We start from the raw sequence: 25,053 nt of genomic DNA, 5'->3' as shown, positions 1-25,053 counted from the left end.
ACATGCAGTGAATTCACAGCTATTCTCTTGTTTTAGCAAGTTATTCTGTAGCAATATTGAACTGGATAAATGAGACAAATATTCAAGCTGTTCAGAAAGCAGGTTTAGAGAAAAAGAAGTTCCCTATGTCTTCCAAGATTATGCACAATGATGACTCCTGTTTCTTATTTAATTTAAATCTGATGGGGGCAGGAGTTGTGAAGACACACTGTTTCCAAAGCCTCAGACTTAATGTCACTGAGATAATTCCCATGTGGAATTACTGATGGCTACTCCAATAAATCAAGCAGGTTTGGACCTAGACTCTGGTTATGAAGCCTAATATACTCATAATACCATTCTCTGATTAAGACTCCTCTAACCATCTCAGAGATGCAAATATAAATAAATGGAATATAGTTTGCATGGGCTCCTATAGGGCACCATTGAATTACAAAAATGGTCTTAAAAACATTTGGTAGGAATATGGAAAATATTTCCGATTTTTCTCTTTTACAAAAATACTTCACAATTAGCAGATGAGTAAAGTCCTGTTATACACCATTTGCTAAATATTCCTTTCAGTGACTTGCTAAAAAAAATCATGTTCTCACATTCCTCATGCAGGTTTCAAAACTTTCTGAGTGGGTAGCAAGTAAATTGACCCCTCTAGGATCATTACCCTTGTGGCTGATTATCCTGATATCCTGCCTTATTGTCACTTCAGTAACAGAAGTTGCCAGCAATCCAGCTACCATTACAATCTTTTTGCCCATACTGTCTCCTTTGGTGAGTATAACAAGCTTATTTTTAATCAGAATCTATTCTATCATCCATATAATAATGCAGCGGCTAAAAGAAGGAGTTTTAAAAAGTCTCAATAAAATACTTCATGCAGGTTTTTTGCTGTCCTCTATTGTGCATTGGATACTTGGTTGCTTTAGGTATTTCTAACAAGAGATGCTGAAAATTTAGTAAAATTACATAAAAGTTCATTTCATTATTTAAACCCAGACAGCAATCAAGCTCCACACTCACTCAATCCCGCACCAGTGGGGTCTTGCACAGAATTAGAAAGAGAAAAGCTAGAAAACTCATGGGTTGAGATAAAGACAATTTAACAAGGAAGGCAAAAGCCCCACGTGTAAGCAAAGCTAAACAAGTAATTAATTCACTGCTTCCCATGGGCAGGCTGGTGTTCAGTCATCTCCAGGAGAGCAGGGCCACATCACATGTAACAGTTACTTGAGGTAAGAAATGCCACCACTCCAAACTCCCCCCACTTTATATACATATATATATACTTTATATATATGAGCATGTTGCTATATGGTATGGATCTTGATCTGTTGGGGTCACCTGTCCTGACTGTGACTCCTACCAGTTTCACCCCAGCCTCCTCATCAGCATGGCAGTGACAAAAGTAGAAATGGGTTTTTCTCTGTGTAAGTACTGCTCAGCCAGAAGAAAAACATCCCTATACTGTCAACACTGTGTTCAGCACAAATCCAAAACATACAAACCACTGTGAAGAAAATTATCTCAGAAAAATCTAGTACAGTTCAACATGTGAAAATTGATGCTGTTATTACTATTTGTGAATATTTGAAGCTCTTAAAAGGACAATTCTCTTAGGGCTTCTTCAGGACTGCATCTTCAGCAAAAATGGTTAACATTGCAGGTTGTCACAAAGAGGAGAGAGGGCTAATAGATGTGCTTTGTATGTACTTCTCATTTCTTCTGTCCTTAGATCAATTCTGTCCTTTCTTATCATCTTTATCAAAACATCTGATTCTTTCTTCGTCAAAACTTACTGATTGTCTTCTAGCCTGTAAATTTTCCTATTGGCCAGCCTTGACATATACTAATGTATTTTCTCTTTCAAAGAAATTTTACTCCTCTTTTCACGTAATTACAGAATCATTTAGGTTGGAAAAGATTTCTGAGATCATCATATCCAACCTTTGCCAACTAAACCATGACACTAAGTGCTCTGTCTAGTTGTTTTTTGGACACTTCCACAGATGATGACTCCACCACCACCATGGGCAGTCCATTCCAATGTTTAACAACCCTTTCACTAAATAAATTCTTCCTGATGTCCAGGAATTTATGACCTGAATGACATTACCTGATGACCTGAACCTCCCTTGGTGCAGCTGGAGGCCATTTCCTCTTGTCCTATCACTAGTTGTCTGGGAGAAGAGACCAACCCCCACCAGCCTCCTTTCAGGGAGTTGTAGAAAGTGATAAGGTTTCCCCTGAGCCTCCTTTCTCCAGGCTGAACACCCCCAGCCCCTTCAGCTGCTCCTCATAAGGACTTGTGCTTCAGACCCTTCCCCTGATCCATTTCCCTTCTCTGGACATGCTCCAGCACCTCCATGTCTTTCTTGTAGTGAGGGGCCCAGAACTGGACAAAGCACTCAAAGTGTGGCCACAACAGTGTTAAGTACAGAGGGACAATCACTGCCCTGGCCAAATCATTGCTGATCCAGGCCAGTATGTCATTGGCCTTCTTGGTCACCTCGGCACAGGCTGGCTCATGTTCAGCTGCTGTTGACCAGCACCACCAGGTCCTTTTCCAGTGGGCATCTTTGCAGCCAGTCTGCCCTCAGCCTCTGGCGCTGCCTGGCATTGTTGTGACCCAAGGGCAGGACCTGGCATTTGGTCTTGTTGAACCTTATCCATCCAGCCTGTCCAGATCCCTCAGCAGAGCCTTCCTACTCCCCAGGAGATCAACACTCCCACCCAACGTAGTGTTATTCGCAACTTTACTGAGGGTACGCTCAATCCCTTCATCTGAATCATCAATAATGTATTATATACAAATTCAATGCTTTTGCTTTTTGTGCCTGTTTAATATTCTTAAAAAATGAGTTACAGGAAAAGGTGATTGCTCATTGTTTAAAATGGCAGTTCTATTTATGTTTCACTTGTGTTAATACAAGAAGTTTGTATTTCTGTATTTAATTTGGCAAATGTATCCCTTGACAGCTGTATTCTCTTTCATTTTTTGGTAGGCCGAAGCCATTCATGTGAACCCACTTTTCATTTTGATACCTGCTACCTTGTGTACTTCCTTTGCATTCCTGCTTCCTGTAGCAAACCCAGCCAATGCCATTGTATTTTCATATGGTCATTTAAATATTATGGACATGGTGAGTTTTAAGCAAAAGTCCTAAAGGGGATATTTGGCATTTTAAAAACTTTCTTCCATGTCTTGATGCATGTTTCTGCTTTCTTTTTCCTCTTCTTCAGGTGAAAGCTGGCTTGGGCATTAACATCATCGGAGTTGCTGTAGTTATGCTTGCAATCATGACATGGATTGTGCCTATATTTGATCTCTATACTTACCCAAGTTGGGCACCCAACATTCCATCTACAAATGGCACTGGGCTGTAAAAAAAAAAAATTGTTTCTTTTTTTTCTCATATGTGGTGAGTCACTTAAAATGCTTTTCAGTCACCACAACAATAAGGATCTACATTACTATAAATGCTGTATTTCACAGTCCCAGAGACTGATGATCCAGTCTGAGAGTCTAATCAGGAAGAGTGCTAGACTTTTTAAAGATCATAGTTAGATCAGATTTCTAATCTACTTCAGCTAGTCTGAATTTTTATATCTTCATGTTATGAAGGAAAAAGAAAAAAGTGCATAGGCATTATCACTGACAACTTTCCCCCATTCTCAGGGTAGCAGAACAATGAAATTTAGATTTTATTATTTCAAATACAAATCCTTGTTATTACTTGTTTGGGGATTGTCAGAGAGAATATCGGTTTTCTGTTTTCTAGATTCAAACTGTTTGAGACAGTGTTGATCACAAACAAAAGATCAGGCAGGGGACTGTCTTGAACCCATAGTTTACAGACCTGTCAAAAATGTACAAAAAAATGGAGAAGAGCAGAATGACCACTTACACAGCACTTTATCTATTAAGCACCTTGTAACCTGGAAGGAGAATGCGTACTTAAGCACATGTTTAGTCTACGTCCTCCCAGGACCTCACTAAAATATGTTGTTGCTCTTGTAAAAAAAAAAAATATATATTTCTCTGGATATACATACATTGATAGATCTGAGTTGATCTGTACGAATGGAGACTAAATTATCATCATACCTCTCTGCCAAAAGTAGAGATATATCCCCTTGAGGAATGAAACCGTAAGACAGTGCTGAAGATTTAACAGTCAATCTGTCAATCAAGTGCGTCTTCACCAGGAGGCTCATGATCTCTGCAGGACAGGTGGCAGTTTAAGGTTACTAGACTGTGTTAATATTGTAATGTTCTAAACACAAAACAGTGCAATGTGGTCAGAATGTAAGTTGGAGTTCAAAGATCTCTTCAAATATGTTCTATTTGGTTGTTACACATTTTTCACCATGAAGACTATAGCCTTACCTGTTGTGAAGATCCACGATAATTTGTAAAGAGCATGTAATTAGTCGTCTGAATGAAAGCTGCATGTATTTAAACTGGATCATGCCTTGGGACATCTGTATGATAGCTGTAAACATCAATTTGTCTTTTAAAGATAGTGTCCGTTTTTCTTAAAAACAACAACAACCAAAAAATGCTTTTGTTTTTTCATTAATGGTTTACATTTATTTTAGGTAGTGCATGTTTAGAGATGTCAGTCATGACTTCTGTAATGCCAGAGCGCAGTGTATAGCACTGTTGTAGATGTAGTTTGTTTCCTGTAGCTATTAGTTGCAGGTTCAGCTGCAGTGAATTATTAAAGAAGCACTTTTTCTTAATGAATGGTTCTCTATAAGTATTAGTGTAAGTATTGGTGCATGACACCATGCTTTTAAGCTGGATGGAGGCTGCTATCACAATTTTTTATACAGTGGCAAAATAGGGCTATGACCATCACTGGGGCAATCAGGAGCTGCCAGTATACAAATAATGTTAACTGAACCCCTGCAGTAATGGTTATCATTACAGGTACACAACACTTCGCTAAATGAAGTCAGGTACCAGAGGGAAATTCTTATACAAGTAACTAATCCAAGATACAAATTTTGGATTATATCATATGGTATTTTCCCAGAAGCATGTGCAGTGCAGGAGCTCATGGCTTGTTCAGGCCTTTGGTCCTGCAGGGTAGAGAGGAAGACCAGCAGAGTGCTCTTACTTTAAGGTATTACCTTCCAATTCTGTCAATAATTTCCCGATTATTCAAGGACAGTGGAAACAGTGAATCACAGTATTTCAAGTGGAAGGGATCTCAGAAGTATCCAATCTTGCTCAAAGCAAGGTTATTACTCTATTCAGACCAGGTTGCTCAGGGATTTGTCTAGTCATCTTGAAGCTCTCCAACATGAAACCCAACATGCACAATTTCCATGATTAATATTCTCCAGTGCTTTACTGTCCTTATGGCAAAATATTTTTTCTTTAAACAAATGAGCAAACATATTAATTTTAGGATAACAGACTCATTATTTTCCTTTTAGTTGGGATTTTTTTTACTTTTTCATGAACCATGAAAGAGGGAAGACAGTCCTCTTTGTGGCCTTATGGTTACCACTCCCACTGGATGTGATACTTTCAATCTCCACAGGTCTGCTCTGCAAAGCCTTATAATCATGTGGCAACTGTTGTTCAGCCAAAGGAAATCTGTTAACTGCTTCTGAGCTGCCCCCGAGTTTTATTAATGTTCACAATACAGAATTGGCTGTTGTAACCTCAGCCTTGAAAATGACAATGAGGTCTACAGGGGTCCATGAATGCACTTATCCATTAAATCAGCCTTTGACACCAGTATTCTCTCTTCAAGTTGCATATCTTCATGGAAGAAAATAACCATTTTTCACCATTTAAGAGAATGCTTCAGAAGCTGCCGACCATAACAAGTGATACAGTTATCAGTAAAGCTGAAGCTGTTTGTGCCAGTTGATTTTCAGCTGTTCATTTTCTTTACTTTCCAGCTTATTCATAAAATCATAGATAATATGACAACTAAGGCCTCGTCATATCTGAACCCTCACAGACCACAGAATTTCCCTAAACTATTTTTTCAGGGCAGAAATTTTGGTTAAGTATCTTAGTAAACAAGAAAAAAGAGTCAATTGTTTAATGAAGGATGCATTTTCAAAAACTATTTTCACTAAAATTGGCATATGCGATGGATAAGACACAAAGAGAGAAGGAAGAGATTTGTTGAGTAAAGTTGATCATCTCTTGGACCTTGTGTTTTTACAATGTGTTGAAATGAAACACAGAATTAAACATAAATTCACTTTCAGTGACCAGCATCTTGTGTCATAATGCACCAAATTAGTGACAAAAGTAAATGATTAAGCATGATGTTTTTGGAGACCCTATTTACGAAGAAAGCAGTTGTGAATAATCAAGTGGTAGTACTGGGAAAGTAGGGTCTCACCGGGATTTTAACTTGTTTTGCCAGAAGATTAGGGAATGGGTCAGACGCAATGTTTGAGATTATTTGTTATTATTACTAATTTATTTTAAAGCTTTTAGGAACATTTTAAGTAAAAATTAACAACTCTGCAGTGCAGGGATTAATACTGATATTATATTCCTCACCTGAGAGTGTTCAAATGGAGGAAAAAGAATTTCAGAGTGTGGTGATCTGTGTACCCAACGAGTGGATTTAGCTCTGACTGCAGGCGTGGATCACCATGCTGATCATCAGCAGAAACACACTCTTCATATGTTGCTATTATATTCCTTGCTTTGACCAGAATTTGTATTAGGACAAATGGTGGAAATGCACCTGTAATTATTTTAAGAGTTGATTAATATATGATGACATTAACTATTTGTAAATTGCTTTGTTCATAATTTCCATATAAAAGGTGAGGTTTTTTCTTTGAAGCAGATGAATCTAATTAGTTTACTGTAATAGTACATGAGTAATATTTATGACTTTCTATTTATTTGTGGTCCCATTCCTGATGAATTAAAAAGAGCTTTTTCCCTATACTTCACTGGGGATATGTGCCAGGTCTTTGTTCTCCTTTTCTATGGTCATGCTATATTTAATGTATTTTCACTTTGTTTTGGAAGATGTGCATTTAGATTACCAGAAACCACAAACCAGGTGTACCCTGGAAAAGTCTTCTTGACTTTTCTATTTTACAATCAGGTAGCCAGCTCAGTCTTGCACCATAAATCCCCTTATGTACTTTTAAAATTAAATTACTGTGTTTGTTTACTGCCAGGGTCTAGCTTGTTCAAAATCAACCAGCCTATAGCTCAAGGGCTCACTGAGGAGCAGTGCAGCACAGCACCTCAGGAAGAGTGTAGCAAAAAAAATCCTGGATCTTACAATTCTTTGATTAGGTGTAGATATCAAACCACCTCGCATATGAATAAAAACAACAAAAATACTCTTGTATGTTATGTGCAGCTGCTGGCAGGACTGGAAGGCTTCTCGAGACCCCTTAGATGTCTAGCAGTCTAGTCCTGCCCCCTCTCTTGACCTGCCCTTGGCAGCCCACAGCAGGATGCCGCTAGTTCTGATGGTGACACCCTGCTGCCCCAGAGCACCTGAGGATATTCCCCAGTGGTCAGGCCTGCACATCTATTAGATCATTTTGCAGCTATTAGTTAGAAATTATAACTTCAGTTATCAGTTTAGTTCTCTGTCTCTGCAAAGTTCATTTGATGATTTATGGTTTTAACAATCACTTGAACTGAACTCTTGTCAGTGTTATTCCTTAACGCTTTTGCCTTTTGTTTCTGGCAGCTGATATATGTTATTTTACCTGCACAATGTTCAATTTCTGCACAACTTTCCTTTGCAATAAAAATCTACTATTTTAAAAATAAGTGTTTTCTGAATGCTGTACAGTCCAACATGTATTAGTGATAAACTAACAAGAGCTAAAATTGTGATCTGCAAAGAAAAGCTATTTGTCAATAAAAGTGCCTGAGATTTCTTAAACTGTTTTTATTGTTATATCTCAACACTTGATACACATGGCAGAGAAAATTACCTGCTGAGAATAATTTAAATTTTCTGGATATTGAAAAAGTCCACTTTTTAAGTAATTTTAAAAGCAGAAAAAGATCTTTTAGCTTTGAAAAGCAGTTATAGTAAAAAATCTGTCCTCCTCCCTGTTCCTGTACAAACACAGAATAAATATATCACAGTCTCAAACTGTTTCAGGATTAATCAGAAATTAGAAAATCAGAAAGCAATGCATATACCTATGCAAAATAGCTCTTTACTGCCTGGTTTCTGATTCAGGAATAATCATTTTAGGTCAGGATGCTGGAGCATACCCATGAAGATAGCTGGAAGAGTAATTTCCAAGCATTTCATTTGGTCATCTTTCAGTGGAGGGCATCAGATTCTGCTGTGTTCAGTTGTAGCAAATGTGGAAACTTGAGTGCAAATTTCAGATTGCTGACCTAATCTTGCAAAGTATCTGTACAAGATGTAGGATAAAAGGTACCACAAGAAGTTTAAAAACCTAGCTGATACACCCAAACCATCCAAAATAAAATTCTAGTTAAAAGCATGGGCCTGAAACTCTTGTTCTCAGGCATCAATTCAAGAATGTTGCAGGGCATTTTTGTGCATCTTGCTTCCTTCCCTTAGAGATTTCCATTTTCATCCTCTAACATCCTCTAACAACACAGGAAGCATGAAAACTTCTTTTGTGATCCTTCCTCAAATGCTGACTAATTTGAACCCACAGCTTTTACACCTCAAGAGAGACCAGTGTTACCTGTTTAAGCCTTCTTCTGACAGACATTGAAGCCAACAGAGGAAAATTCCTGAGCCCCAAAAAGAGAGCTTTATGCAAATAGCCTGGGCCATGAGCTGTGAGGGGAAGTTCTGAGTCTGGCAGCTGGGACCACAGTCACACCTGTGCTGTCTCACATTGGTACCCCCTCCAAGGCACAGGGAGAGACTTTCACCCTGAGAAGCTGACGATAAGAATGTTCTGCTGTAGCTGGATTATGGTCTCATACCCCACAGAGAGATACAGGCACATGACATTCATAGATACCTAAATTAGGAATCAATTTGAAAAATCTGAGAGAGTAATTTAATATTTCCAGGACTAAGCAGACAGGCAGATTGACAGATTTTTCTTTGATTATAGCTCTTTAGGTAAGTAATCATGAAAAAAATAATTCAAAGCCTATGCTAAAATACAGACAGTTGGTTTTTCAAGCCAGATGTTTTCTTTAAAAACAAAGTCTTTTTATTATATTTAAACCAATATAATTCAACAGAGTTAGAGGCTCAACCTTTACAGTACACAGAGCATCATCGAGGCAAGTTGTTCTTCATCCTGAACATTGTAATTCATGTTATATGATGTCCATTTTCACCTGTGCTTATCATGAATGTAGATAGCAAAGCAAGCATATGCACTAAATCTACAAAACATTAGCATCCCAGGCTAAGTCTGGAATAACTAAGTCACAATAATTTGATAGTTTTCACTTCTTGGCTCAGCAGAAGTAAACAATGTTAAAGTCTCTTGTTTTTTATAGCACTTGACTGAATGCATAACAAATGGGAAAGGCATTTTCAAATGGGAAAAGCATTTTCTTCTCTCCTAGATGATTTCTCTGAACAACTGTCCCCTTACGTTATCTTGAAAAGCTCTGCCTCTTACTGCAAAGAAATAAAAAGAAGAAAAGAGAGAGGAAAAGAAAATAAATGAGAAGAGCAAGGGAGCAGGGAAGAAGGAGAGGAAGGAAGAGAGAGAAAGAGAGAGAGGGAGAGAGAGAGAGAGAGAAAGAAAGAAGCTAACCTACAATCTTCAGTTCTGAGTCTCACCTTTCAAAACTGGTAATGATCAGTGTACAAGACTGACAACTTCTCCTGACATTTTTCATGGATTTGAAAAGTTCAGTTTGCATAATATAGAAAACCATGTGGTGGCTAGTTCTTTCTTTAGATGCTATTATAATGCATCAGAGGAGAAGGAAATGGATGGCATAGATAGTACTATAATTTTCCCTGTTCTCACTGTGAAAGCAGATGGAGTTTTGCACCTATTAAGAACAATTCTTCAATTTCAATAAGCCTTTAACCCTTTCCTAGTTACACTGCATATTTTCAGTGTAACAATTACTGAATACATGGCTTAGGCAGTATCTTGTGGGTGACATTTTTGAACACCACTCTTGAAATTCTTAGGTGTGGAGTCCTCTTCATGTAATAGTGGAATATGACTAAAGCCTTATAACTAAAGCTGAACTTCTAGTGCCCTTTTGCAGCCACTTACCCTCTTACTCTCAAGTTGTATTGCACTTACAGTATGATTTTACAGACCACAAGGGGGAAAATAGATTGTGTTATACATGATGTCGACAAGGTCAATGAAGGTTATTATATGATGCTGCCAGGAGCTTAGGACTTTTCTGCTTCTGCTACACAGCTGTCATTGGACTACATCACAGGAAACCTAAATCTCCTCCTAGCTAATCCAAGATGGAAACTTCCATCTGCTCTGATTCCCTTCAAAGGCAGAAAACTACAGTAGTAGACAGCTGAACTTGGTCCAGCCAAACAGGTCTTGTGTCTATAATGCTCCCTCAAACTATGTCACAGCCAAAGGCAGATAAATGTTAGTTGGACCCTAATCCAACCTCTTCCCATGTATTCTACCTTGCATTGTCACCTGGGAGCACAGCTCCTGGGATTGCTCTCGAGGTTGTCTTCTGACAGTAGATACCCATACAAGAACCTTACAGTCCAAGGAGGCATCCTCAGCTTGGTTCAGCTTCTACAACAACCTCCAGAATGCATATCCCCATAGCACATCTTGGGTCTTCTTCCTTGTCCACATCTGGGAAATGTCAAGCTATCTCTGATTTGATGCCACTGAGCTGTTTTCCTGAAAAGTAAATAGGGTTAGCAGAAAAGCAAAAAATACTAAAAGAAAACAATAATGCTAGTTACTGCTAGCTACTGTACTGTGCAGGGCCCTAGTAAAATTGTGAGGGTTATTTTAGCCCAGCAAAGCAAACAAAAGTAAAAAACCTTTTCAGAGACTGGTGACAGACAACATTAATGGAAGGTTTGAGCTATTTAGCAGTGGATCAGAGGTATAGAAAATCCCGCTCATTTTACTCTTAAGAATAGCTGCAGTCCCTAGCAGTGTGATTACCCAAGGTTGTGAGCCACATCCTGCTGAAATCCATTTGTAAATAAAATCCATGCATAAATAAAATGACATCACTTGATTATTGGTTGCAAATTAAATAGAACTGTTTCCCAAGATATGTGCTCCCCTATGATAAAATGATGACTCTCAGCAGGACCAAGCAATAAATTTCCAGCATTATATTTTCTGTCTTAATTGTGAAAGTAACTAAATATCAGTTGGAATGTGGAAGTGGTGTGGGCAATTTTTCATATTTTCCTGTGGCTACTAATACCTCAAAGCTTAGCAATAGCAAAATGTTTTTGTAGGTACTTATTACTAAAATAAATAGTCTTTGTAATTTTGATTATAGCCAAGACAGTAAGGAACTTGTATTAACAATACTTGTAAATGCAAAAAGCACAGCAAAATAATTAAACATTTTGAATTTGGTTAACATATTAGCATTTGCAGGTGATAATGTAGCTTTTAATTTCTGGAGATACTACTCCATCTAGAAAAAAAAAAAGCTAGTGAGAAAAGAGAACTCCACTCAGATGAATGCCAAGTTCATCTACAGGAGTTTCAAGAAAGTAGACTCTGGTAGCAGAGAAAGTTGTATAATACAGATTCCAATCCATGACATATAATTTAAATTTTTCTCACATGAATTAGCCATGTCTCAACTGGAACCAGAGGGCATGGTGACCAATTGATCAGTTCTCCCTGTAAAGGTTTATGTTGTGTCTGTTTTTAAGACGTTGAGCTGCTATTCTGTCACTTACTCAGACTTTAGCTCTCTAGACTGAAACAACTAACACGTTTCTGTAAGTTCCTGAGCATAATTCCTGAGTCATGGGTAGATAAGCACTGAGACAACTTATACTTCACCCACTACATGAGTCTGATAAGTTGTACTGCTCATGTAATTATCTGTATATAGCAGCAGTATTTCCTTTGTGAAGTTCAGTATCCTGAGTTCCCAGATGCCCGGAAAAATTGACAAAATTAGGTATGGAAAAGGTAATGTATGTTTTAAGCAAAGTGTAAATATTTAACTGACAAAGGAATGCTTTCACTGGCATGTCTGGCTAGTGGGTTCTTCATCATTAGACAGTTTTCCATTTCTAAATCATCTGAGTATTTTATAATAATAAAATAATCATTATTTTTTAAACTTTTTTTTGTTTGTTTGTTTGTGCTTTTCTGGACAGTTTGTGGTATATTCACATACCTTGTGAACCCAGGTGCCCACAGAGGTGGGGACCTCTGTGGGTTCAATCTTATATAGGCAGGTATTCCTGATAAATCTAGATAAAGCCCCATCAGCTCTGAGTTCGGTAACACACACTCCTTTTCTCCTTTTCTTCATCCCAAAATGAAGGTTGTGTAATTTTTTAATTACTTTTAGAGAAGCATCTTTCTCTGCTTATGAACTGCTACAAACCTTGGACTTTTTCAGTCCTACTGCTGTCCAGGTAAAAAGTCCTTAACTTCGTGAAGTTAACTTCACTGGAATCCTTCATGAGGAACCTTCCTGAAATCTTTATCCTCACCAAGTTCATCAAGGTCAAGAGCAAGGTGCTGCACCTGGATTGGAGCAAACCTCAATATCAATACAGAGCAGGGGATTTAGAGCAAGCTTGCTGACAAAGGGCAATGATTTTAATTGAAGGAAGGCAGATTGAGATTTAGATTGGATATAAGGAAGAAAGGCTTTATGAAGAGGGTGGTGAGGCACTGGAACAGGTTGCCCACAGAAGCTGTGGATGTCCCATCCCTGAAAATGTTCAAGACCAGGCTGGATGGGACTTTGATCGTATTTCAGAATATTTACTCAATTTAGCAATACAGTTTTGAATTCTAAATCTGTCTTTGGAGACTGTAGATTTTATTATATCATTCCCTTCCATGTTATCTAAATCACAGGTTAAACTAATGCTACAGGAACCCAGAACCAAAATTTTCTCCAAGGTAACCTAGTAGATGTATGCGCACTACATATATGCCTCCACTGTTTTTGGCAAATGACCCTTGTTTTTCAAGCACAGATTTTGAACACCCTTTATATGTGTTATACCAACACTATGTAATTTTCTTGTAGGTCATATCACTCTAAATTAATTCGGAGAATGCAGTGAAACAAAAGCCTTACTAAACCTAAGATTTACTTTACTTTTATTCCTTCTTCATCTACTAAACCAGTCTTGTTGTGTAGTCAGAGAAGGCATTGCTTGTCCTGGCATGACTGGCTTTTGACAAACTAGTGTTGGCTGTTTCTTACCAAGTTACTGTCCTCTAAATATGTAAAATTGGTTATTTAATTGCTAAAATAGCATTCTGTGTATCTAAGTGAGTTTGACACATTTGTTCGTTCTTTACTCATGTCAGACCTTGCTGTGTGCCATCTTCTCACAAAGAAGTGATGATTATTTAGAAATTGTTTCATGTAAATTCCTGAAGTATTCAAGAGGGAAAATACAATCAATTATCCCTGGTCTGAGTACATGGTACCTATCCAAATGTCCTTCACCTGTTCTTTTACTATTCTGGATTGCTTCCCATACCCTTAATAATTTCCATTTATTGAGCATTTGGTTGCAACTGACCTTTTATATGAAAATTGAAACAGAAGTAAAAGGTCAGAAGATTTTGTCTTCTTGGTGACGTAATGAATTACACCTCTTACCCCATAAGCTATGGCCTAGACTTTATATTCCTTCAAGTTCCTTTGTTAAACAATATTCTGTTGTATCTTTTATGTTCTTGACTACTTAAAATGCATTTTGAATACTGGCTGTGGAGGATTCTGGAAAGACAAGAACCAATAAGCAGCTACCAGTAAGCAGTCCTAGTTCACGGCTTCTGCTCAGCTTGCTGTCTTTGTGCGTGTCAGGCAGCAGAAATGTGTCCATTATCAGATAACTAAACTTCAGCACCCTGTAATTGCAAAAAGCATGGGAGCTCAGACATTGTGCCCTTTATGAGTCTGTTCCACAGATGTGCACAAAAATGGAATGGGTGTGATTTGTCACTAATTTTTCAAGGCAGACAGAAGGTGCCTACATTCAATTCAGCTGAGAAAAAATAAATTATTCTCTGGATTACTTCATGTTTAATATTTTACATTAAGCTCTATGCTTTTGTTTTTACTCCAAATATGGCAGCCACATGTAATAAGCTATGGCTTTTCTTTATCTAATTTCTTTCTTATTGGGCCACCCATGATAAAGGAATCTTGCTAAAATGGAAATAGAAGAAACCTTATCAGTGTAAAGAGACACATAAATGGGCTTTTTGTCACTTCATGTTTTTCTGCTTCAGGATGTACCTTATTGAGCTAAATATTCAGGAGCACGTTGGAAGTTCTTTAAATATCTGAGCAGAAAATTGAAGGCATCTACATAGGATGTAATGGAGTAGCAGTTTTGTCTCTTTTATTTCTGAGAAGTGTCTGTATGTATCCAGGCTTTGCTGACTTCACACAACCTTGCTGAAGTGCCTCCAAGAAGCAAACAATGGCATCTAAATTATTTAAGAAAACATTCACAGCACCATAATGAGTACTAACCTATCTCAAGAATAAAGGTCAGTAAATCTATCAGGGTCCTTGAGCTTTGCCTTGATGATATTTCCTATTCCTCTAACTAATTTCCTTATTATTTTTAAGAAAGGTAATAGAATTTGACCTGGAATTTATTAACGGCCTATGCCATTAATTAGACCACAGGTAGCAGTTAGAAAAACACAAGAAAGATAATACTAAATAATCATACACAGACTTTCTCTAGTTTCAGTTTTAATTGGCATTGCCTCAGCTAATTACAGTTAAGCGAAGCTAATATGCAACATTACATACTCAGCTATAAATATATTTGCATCAGAGGCTTTCCATGGATCTATGAAAAAATAATAACTGATATTCATGTAGCAACATAATAATCACCACTCAACTCTCACTAGGAAAGAGTTTGTGTATAGAATTTGAGTGCAGTGTCTAAGAGAGGACCATAAGATAGGGGCCATGGGCTTCTCTTCACTGCTGCCTCATTCTAACTAGTAGCTCAACCTTCGTGCACTTTTTTTACCAGTACTATTGAAGATTATGGAATAAAAACACCCTCACATTCTTCTAGGAGATTGCTGACTTTCAAAAGAAGTTGCTCAATAAAATCCAAGATAGAATTAATCTTTTTATTGGAACAAGGTGAAAAACCCAGAGAAAATGCATGGTGTGTTGAAATTTTCACCATATTCTTTTGTTAAACTGTGCATACTCAAGTTGAAGATGATGTCATAATACTGCATATTTCCCAGTGTATCAATAGCAAAGTCAAATAAGGTTAATTGTTTCCCAGACTGAGAAATAGTTATAGGTGAGAGAGCCTCTTCTTGAGACAGTAGAGCCCAGTGAAAATAGACATGATCCTTAGAACTCACAGTTTAAAGCTAAAGAAGTTAAAGAAAACCTCAAACAGTTGAAGAAAACATCAAATTCTTTTCATCATCTAAACCAAGGAACTTTGTAAGCTTCCCTAATGGATGTCTTTCCCAGCTCATTCCAGCTACTTTTTACAAAAACAATCTTCTCCTCTGTTTCATCAATCTCTTTTTATCCAGAAAGAAGTGTTCGAGCACATGCACAAAGAGGTGGCAAATGTCTAGAGAGCCCTCAGGAGACTGGATTAGGTTTTGGCTGAACTGGTACAGATGTTCACAAAACACCAGGAATGTTCTGTTGTACAGAAATGCCACATAGTGAATAAATCCCAAATTTCCAATAGCCCTAACAGCTGTTTGGTCAACGTTGCTTTTCCTTTGCCAGCTGGCATCACGGCAAATCCCCCACACAGACAGGAGTGCTAGTATGCAGAGATCAAAAGAAAGAGTTATGACTTATTTAAGACCCTCTCTTCTTGAAACATCCATTGAAGACACAGCAGCAAGAGAACCTGGCCATTGTAAAAATAAATATCTAAAAGGGTCTAATATGCAGCAGACTAAGACACATACCTGTTTATTCACAGAATATAATTTAATTTAATAGTCACATTTTGTGACAAGTCACTGTCTTTTTACCATGGGAAGAATTACTGCTTCCTGGGAATTTAAGATTGTGCTATTTGTTAGTCACTAAATAGAAGTACAATTTATGTGACTTACAGAACTTAAAGCCTAATGGTGACTTCAGACCCAACAATATGTCTTGTCTGCCCTTAAAGACTCTAGGCATATAAATTTTCCCTTTAATACATTTAACACAAACAATTCTTGCCATCCATGGACTGGATGCTGGTTGGAAAGATCATGGCTCTTTCATTGTTCTCTGTTCACCTAAGGGAAGATATTCTAAAATGTGAATTTTCCTGGGATGAATTAAAATGTTGTGGTAGAGTGCATTCTTGTTATCCTACTCATTTGGGTTGAAGCTGGATGAGAAAAGTATTCTTTCACTTCATAAAAGGTAAGGGAAAAAATGTATCTGCTGGAATTTATGGTAAGCAAATGACAAATGTGAAAATCTAATAAAGTGTTCCTAACAAGATGGAAGAACTAAAGATATATTCACAGACAGCATCTCCAGGAATCCTATTCTGAAAAATTATGGCAATGAAAAATTTCCATAACAGAAGTGCACATTAGAACTCCCTTTTGTTCTGTTGTCTTTATCAAATACATATTCAAAAGTGAATTATTATCCAAATGTTAGACTGTAGAGAGCAAAACAATTTTGCTATCTGTTTAGCACTGAAAAAAAAGGGGAAAACAGTATAATCTATGTATATCTTCAATACATATTGGTAAAATGATATGTTTGAATAAACTTCATACAGGTGTCTTTGAGAAGCAGCAGGATAGTATTTGTTGCAAAGCTTGTCAAACTGCTTATCGCTGTCTTGTTCCACTACGCTGCTGGGTATTCTGGCTTGAAACCAGGACACCATGTCCTTAAAATTACCAATGTGTAAGTGCTTTGCTGGATAGTGGCCAATTATACCAGGCAAGATAAGGTCCATTGACCTTTTAATGTTGCATTTGTATAGATAAAATTTAAAGATAACATCAGCTGGATATACCCAAGAGTATCTTAATTCATCCATCATATTTGGGAACCTACCCAAGTGTTTTTCTTTCTCTCTGTTATGAATAGATTTACTCTGAACACCATGATATTTATTTATTTAAATTCCACCTGTCCTGTAGGGGATCCAGCTGTCTGACAGGATCAGTGCTTTAAAAATAACAAGCCTAGATATCTGCAAAAATAGATATTCTCTTTCAGTAGTAGTGATGATATTTTTAAGCTCCAAGACCATCTAACTCAGGGGTTTTTTTGGGTTGTTTTCTGCTTTCCTTCATGGCCATGGAGAGTGCAGTTACATAAATGAGTGGAAAAATGAGGTAATACTTTTTCAAAACTTATCTAAAATCTCTAAAATTATGCCAGAGGCAATTATTTTCCTGTTTTCCCTTTTCTTTGACTCTCTATCCCTCATGTGTCTTCAGATTTTTTTTTTGGCTTGGCCAACCTCTGAGCTGCTTGCATGCTTCATGCAAACAATACACTAAACCAAAATTAACCCGAACTGATATTTAAATGTTTAATGACCTGGATCCAGAGGCACATATGAGTTTCTGCTACATAACCCCCAAAACAATGCATTTCATGGTAGGGAGCTTGAGAGATAAATTTTAAATAAACAGGGGAGTTTGGGTAATATCATGGACTATCCTTGAAAACGATGTTCTGGTAGAGTCAAATTCGAGGAAAGGATGATACCAGAATTGGAATAGAAGCAAATAGTTCTTGCACATTTAATTTAAATTTTATAAATTTAAAAATCAAGATTGCTTTTCCATTAGAAAAGTTCAAAAGACCATTAATGTTTGCCAAGGAGTATTTTCCTTAAAAGTTCATTAATACTTGTGATATGCCTTGAAGAAAAAAATAATGTACACAGACAATTGGGATGCCATCTCCAAGTCCTGCTGATGTCCATCAGCAGTGATGCATTCAATAGGACAGCCTTCCTGCTCCCAGGCTTCCTGAGACTCCTAATGTGGCCTTGGAGAGATCACTCAGCTTTTGCATGGGCAGGAGGAAACATTTTCCATGAGCTGCTACCAATGACACATAATAAATGAACAGATATGTGAGTACATGTTTAGACCGTTGCAGTGTAACCACACTGGTGTTATAGAGGTCCACCTGACCTTTCTATCACAAATAAATTAATCAAGAACAGCTCAACCATATAAAAATGTTATCCCTGCCATGCAGCCAGGAACCATGCTGTCTGCAATACAGTGATCAGTCGAATCAGTTCTGTTGAAAATTAAAACTGCCTGAAGGCAGCTTTATTTCATCTTAATAACTTTTTAATGTCTTCATATAAAAAGATAGAAAAATTATAGAGAGAGACTATAGGCATGCTACTGGTTTTAACTGAGTTTATTTAAAGCAGTCTTGTAGCATCATTTGGACATTGGCCCCTTATTTACATGTACAAAGTAAATAATTCACCTTTAAATCCAGAGCTGCTGATCAAAGGAAATTAAAATCTGAGGTTCACCAAGTTAAAGTATAGGCTTAAGTAGGAGCTGAGACATTTAAAATTCTGGTATTGAAATAGAGAGATACTTTTCTTGGCATGAAAGTCTTTGCCCTATGTTTTAGCCATCTACAGTAGAGGTCTTTGAATTAATCCTCTTTCCTGGAGCTCCTTCCTAGTTGCAAGGGAGAGAGAGAGAGAGATGCCCCTAGAAAAAGATTCATTTGACTTAGCAGCTATCCTACAAAGCACAGCTTCTGCCCTCTGAAATGACTCCTTCTAGAGGCAAGGGAGAGAGATCCACTAGAGGATGCTTTGTACAAGATGTTTAACAGTAAAATTCCTAAAAGTTTAGCCTACTTCCAACTATTTCCTCAAGCTATTTATCAAAAACCTCCACAAAACATCAACTGGTTAAACCTGGTGACAAATGTCAGGGTTCCCCCCAGCTGCTGGCAGGTGCAGAGGATGGCTGTGCAGTGCAGACCCCTACCCCTCAATACTATCAGATATGGCTGTGGTCTGGAAGCAAAACTAATACCTCTAGACTTACTGGTTATTGCCTTCTCCATTTTTTTGCTCTGAAGGAATGCCACACGTATGCTCCTAGGAATGCCGCAGTGGTACAGTGATACAGAGCTTATTACTGGGTCTTTATTAATCCCTTTTAGAAATTCCTTTAGGGCATTTTGTACCTTAAGACAGGTTGAAGAAGCAACTGACAGTCAGTAAACTATGGCAATTTTCAGGGAGTCTGTGACTCCTGAAGTGATCATTGTCAGTTGGTTTAAATTACAGAAATCTTCAGGCTATTCTGTCAGTATCTGGATTTCTTGGGTTATGAGAAAAAAATCATGGCTATTTTCTCCTCTGCTCAGCAAAAGAAAAGGAAAATTTATCCCTGTAGGTTAGGTTAAGACAAGGGAAAAAAAGGAATAAAACCAAAACAACTTTCTCATTAATTTTGTTCATATGAGAAAGACATCAAAATCCTAATTAATGATGTTAGAATCTTTTAGATGTGGTCTCCAGGGCTGTGGAGAAACAGAAGAGACAGAGATGTGTATGGCCTCATACAATTCACACCAAGGTCTCAGCTTGCTCTGAACACTATCCCACCAATCCTGATTCACAAAGACAGTCCAACAGAGGAATCCGAAATTTGTTACTGATTTTTCAGTGTTTCATCTCAAGTTTTTAACCCATAGGAGGGCTATAACATTACTGAGAACATGAAGACATGGTGGGATGACTCCTACGATTGTAGTGTTGGAATGGAAGGATACAGCTATTTAGGAAGGACAGGCAGGGGTAGTGAGCAGCTGGAGGGCCTTGAGCTTCACGTGGGAATAGAAGAGATGATTGAGAGTTTGTGAGTGACGATTAAAGGGAGAGCAGGGACAGGTGACATTGTAGGGGAGTCTGCTACAGGCTGCGGGCTGCCCGACCAGGAAGGCTGAGTGGATGAGGCCCTCTATGGACAGGTAGGAGTGGCCCCACACCCACAAGCCCTGGTCCCCATGGGGGACTTCAACAATACTTGTTGAAGGGAGAACACAGCAGGACATAACTTATCCTTTTCCAAGTGACAGAAGAGCCTACAAGGAGAGGTGCTATGCTGGACCTTGTTCTCACCAACACGGAGGGAGCGGCTGGTGGGGAATGTGAAGATCAAGGGCAGACTGGGCTGCAGTGACCAAAATAGCAGATAGCAGAGGTCCATCCTAAGATACTTGGGAAAGCAGGGAGTGTGCACAGCAAGGTCCCTACCCTGGACTTTAGGAGAGCAGACTTTTGCCTCTGAAGGGATCTCCTTGGCAGAGTACCATGGGATAAAACCCTGGAGGGATGAAGGGTCCAAGAAAACTGGCTGATATTCAAGGATCACCTCTTCCAAATTCAGGAATGATGCATCCCAGCAAAGAGGAAATTGGGTAGAAATGCCAGCAGGCCTACATAGACAGTGATCTCCTGATCAAACTCAAACACCAAAAGGAAGCCTACAGAGGGTTGAAGGAAGATCAGGCAGCCTGGGAGGAATAAAGAGAAACTGTCCAAGCAGCTAGGGATCAGATTAAGTTAAAGCCCTTACAGAATTAAAACAGATCATGGATGACAAGGGCAACAAGAAAAGCTTCAATAGGCACATTGGTGGTTAAGGGAAGACTAGGGAAAATACAGGTCCTGTCTGGAAGGAAATGGGAAACAGGGTTACCTGGGATACAGAAAAGGCTGAAGTACTGAGAGTTTTTGCTACAGTCTTCACTGGCAAATGCTCCAGCCATGCTGCCCAAGTCACAGAAGGTAAAAAAAGGGACTGAGAAAATTAAGAACCTTCCACTGTGTACGAAGATCAAATCTGAGACCATCTAAGGAATCTGAAGGCATGCAAGTCCATGAGACCTGATGAGATGCATCCATGAGTCTTGAGAGAACGGACAGAGAAAGTGGCTAAGCTACTATCCATCACATTTGAGAAGCTGCGGCATCTCAGTATAGAAAGAGGGCTTATGAGAAACATGAAGAGAAACTTTTTACCAAGATCTGTAGTGACAGGACAAGGGGCAACACTTTTATCCTGAAGGAGGTAGATTTAGATTAAACATGAGGAAGAAATTGTTCACTGTGAGGGTGATGATGCATTGTACCAGGCTGCCAGGAGAAGTTGTGCATGTCTGTGGTGGCCAATTAACCCCCTAATTCTGTATGTTCCCCCTGTTCTCCCCCCCCAGCCTTGGCCACTTCCTCAGTTTCTCCCTATTTGCTCCTGTACCCCAACCCTGCCCAGGGATCACCCCTGGGCCCCTGACAAAACCATCCTGCACTCAGAACATGCTGTCTCTCTACCTCTGAACATCATGGGGACAAGATGTGATTAAAGCTATCTCAAACCCTCATGAGAGACCCTTCTCTACCTCCTTTACCACCACTGCATTGTAACGCTGCTGGCTGCCGGAGCCAGATCGCAGGGCTGTCCCAAATGGACTCCGGGATGCGATCAATCGCACGGCCCTAGGAAACCCTCACTGAGCTCTCAGGGAGCAGCAGCCTGCTAGGCAGAGTCCAGTGGTTACAACACGTGTCCCATCCCTGGAAGCATTCAAAACCAGTTTGGATGGGGACTAGGGCAACCTGAACTAGGGGGTGACATCCCTGCCCACGGCAGAGGGATTGGAACTACATGACATTTAATATGCCTTCCAATTCAAACCATTCTATGATTCTATGACAAGGATCCCATGAAATTATATTTATAAAAATTAAAAATAAATGTTTGAAATATTTTTTGATTCTGTCACCTGACTTCATTGTATTCTGTAATATTCTCCCAGCAATTTATTTAGCCGTAAGCATAAACTATGAACCTGCTCACTGAAGAGCTCTTAATAAATGCAGGTGACAGAAAGATAGAAGGACTCAGATTATCTGACCAGTTCTTTTCTCCACAGAACACGTAATTCTAATTTTAAGTCATACCATACTTTTTGGATTTGTTTTTCCTTCACAATTTATTTTTAATCCCAGCTCTTTCAGCTTGATCTGTACAGATATAAAACAAGGCAGATGCATGAGCTTCCTCCTTATTATTCCTTAGCATTCCATTTGAATATTTCCTAGTGTAGAAAGTAAGAGCCAACAATGAAATTTCAATGCAGGATTTCACAGCACTCCTTTGGAAAGATGATTAATAACGGTTGTTGAAAGTACAGGATATGAATCAGCCTCTATGTCCTAATGATTGGCTCTGTAAGAAAAAGAAAAAATCACCGCACCAGGGGGAAAAAGTGTTTATAAAATTATTTAAAGCAATCTACTTGCTGACTTACTTAGCTAGGTAATCACTACAGCTACGGTCTAAGGAAAGAAAGATTTCTGGCCCAGTTTAAAAATATGAATTGATATCTCAGAACATGACTTCTGAACAGAAAAAAAAAGATTTTGTCTTTGATTTATCTTAGATCAATAGTGAATCTCTGACTAAACACTGCAAAATAGGTATTATTGGGCATACTGTGATACAGCAATTTGTGCTTGCTTTTCCTTTGGTAATAGGTCTTATCTAGAAAAAAGTAGGGATGAACATATTCAATTAGCTTTCTAAAATACAGTGTCATTATTTAATTCTCCTACCTTTATATCCATGGACGTTTTCCCAGTCATTTTTAGTTACTGCCTCCTGTGGGCTTGTGTAGCAGACATGCTGACTCCTTAATTAAAATTGCATGCCAGGAAGTAAGTAACTGCCAGCTGAACGCTTGCCTCCTACTGCTGCATTCTGTCAGCTCGGGGATGGTTTTCTTTCTCCTCCCCTCTTATTATTTTTTTAAAGAAATGTCAATTTCTGTTTCTGAAAGTAAATTTGGGGAAGTCTTGAAATGCACTTAATCTGGTGTTCAAATCTAGAAAATGTTGTTATTTTTTGTGTAGAAGAAAAACACAAGCACATTAAAAGGACGAAGTCAGTTTGATAAGTCTGAATAACCCACAGACCATGCACTTAATACAGTCATAAAAAAATTGATGGACAAATCAGAGTGGCTTATGCTGCAGGTTTGTTCCCATCTGGGGACATACCTGTAGAACACTCATGGAATTAACTAAGAAACTTCCTCAGACATTTCTGTTTTCCTGGAGGTAAAGTCCTATTCATGGAGGAATGAGAAGTCTGGACACCTGCCTGAAGCTCCTCAGGCTTTGAGAAGAGATGCAGGACAGCAGTTGGTTTTCAATAGCACACAGGCGCGAGTGCACATCTCTGCGAGGCAGAGAGGCTCCCACACCATCCATGCTGCTGCTGGCTACTGCCCAAAGGGCCGTGGCCAGTGCTCTCCTGGAGGCTGATGCTGCTGCTTCTCTGTGCTTGTGCACTGAGCTTTATCTAGAACCCTTCCCTCTGAAGAGCAATCACACTGCCTTTGCTCTCAGTCAAATCAGAGCAGAGAGTTCAAGGCAATTTCCAGAGCTGGAATGTTGAAGTCAGAATTATTAGAGCCCGCACCAGCATTTGTTGATTTTCACCATTGCTTCCCATGTCACCACCCTCAGGTAGTTTCTGGTTTTGCTTCTAGGAGATTAAGTACAGAAGCCTTCTCCCAAAGAGGGGGAAATAGAGTTTGGCAAAAGTTCCTCCTATCCTTCCAGTTGTAGCGTTTGTACATTCCTCATCCTGTGAATATAAACTCACCATTCCAAAGCTTTCCAGATATCTGCAGAGGGTTGAAACAGGCTGGTTTTCTTGCCCTGATAAGTGGAATCCACCTTAATGTTGGCTGCCAGAGACGTCCAGGTAACTTCTGCTCTACCAGCTCCCAGGAATGGAGCTCCCGAGCAGCCAGAGGCCTCAGTGGTTTCTGTTCACATGTGTGCTCTGCTCCACAGCTCCCAGGGAGAAACAAGAGCTTAGCAGCCCTGATAGCTGGCTGCTTTAGCATTTCATACCTCCAGGCTAAGATTTTTACTCTTTTTTTACAATTCTCTTTGTTTTTTCACTTACAGAGTGAAATTTTGACCCCGGGAAACTCAGTAGGAAAGTTGCCCTTGATTTTAGTTAAGCTCGGATGTCTACTTAATATGACAAAATGGGGAAGCAAAGCAAATGTTTTAGAGACAAGTAACATCTTTTATTGCAGTAACTGACATACTTGGTAAAAACCAGGTAAGCTTTTGGGCTTACAAGCTTTATATTCATATTGCACTGGGTTAAATATTCATTTGAAGTTAAAATGTACATGAATATAATCTAAATACAGCAGGGCTTATATTTTAACTAGTACCCAAATTATTCGCACTTTTCAGAACTAAATTTAGGCTTCCATTTTTGGGTTGAAACTGATAAACCACAAAGGTCCACCACAACCAAGACGCTGAAAAGGAAAATAAATTTTAAAAGCCATCACAGCGCAAACTGAAAACCAGCTAAGATCCTTGTGTAGAATGTGTAGAAATGGCTCTCTTGCTCTGGTTTGCATTTTAGTTCTCATTTTGCGTGTTTATTGCAAGCAGGTAGGAGCAAAGATCATGAGTCCAGATGTCTTACTGCACTCAAACCTTCTTGAGTTTGAATTACATGAAGAAGAAGAGCAGACAAAAACATGGATAAAGATACATTTTGAAACAAAACTTTTAAAAACCCATCATGGTTGCTACGCAACAAAAGCATACTTAACCTTTGCTAATGATTAACAAACCACAAAATTTGCACAAGCCAGGAAACAAGTAGCAAGGGGTTTCATTTTGGGAGTTTTCCAGGTTTTTTACAGATTTTGGTCTTCTAAAATTTGCCAGGAGATAAGAGGGAGGAAATTACCAAATTACTGAACTAAAGAAGGCTTTGTTCCCCTGTGAAATACTAGCAAGAGATGTTTGTGTTCAGAAGATTTTTCCCCAAATGATACTCATCCTGAAAAGATATCTGAGCCTGAATGCACCGAGC

General features: G+C 38.7%; 1 protein-coding gene and 1 long non-coding RNA gene across 3 annotated transcripts in view; one reads left to right on the top strand and one right to left on the bottom strand.

Annotated features, from left to right (window-relative positions):
* SLC13A1 (solute carrier family 13 member 1) overlaps positions 1-7,898 on the top strand; it is a 49,236-nt gene extending 41,338 nt beyond the window's left edge. For both annotated transcript variants that reach the window (XM_032105274.1, XM_032105272.1), the window contains exons 14-16: positions 607-768; positions 3,000-3,137; positions 3,238-7,898. In XM_032105274.1, coding sequence (XP_031961165.1) covers positions 607-768; positions 3,000-3,137; positions 3,238-3,381 — 444 coding nt within the window. In that variant the 3' untranslated portion in view covers positions 3,382-7,898. The remainder of the gene's footprint in view (positions 1-606; positions 769-2,999; positions 3,138-3,237) is intronic.
* A 97-nt stretch (positions 7,899-7,995) lies between these two features.
* On the bottom strand, positions 7,996-22,872 carry LOC116442388. The gene is made up of 3 exons (XR_004239536.1): positions 22,752-22,872; positions 12,515-12,657; positions 7,996-10,818 (listed from the first exon to the last, which is right to left on the bottom strand). It is a non-coding gene; the product is annotated as an uncharacterized LOC116442388 (long non-coding RNA).
* Positions 22,873-25,053: the final 2,181 nt, after the last annotated feature.

Source organism: Corvus moneduloides, chromosome 4 (assembly GCF_009650955.1).
Source record: "Corvus moneduloides isolate bCorMon1 chromosome 4, bCorMon1.pri, whole genome shotgun sequence".
NCBI classification, from domain to species: Eukaryota; Metazoa; Chordata; class Aves; order Passeriformes; family Corvidae; genus Corvus; species Corvus moneduloides.
The sequence above is the reverse complement of the archived record's forward strand: the minus strand, read 5'-3'. Positions and strand labels throughout refer to the sequence as shown.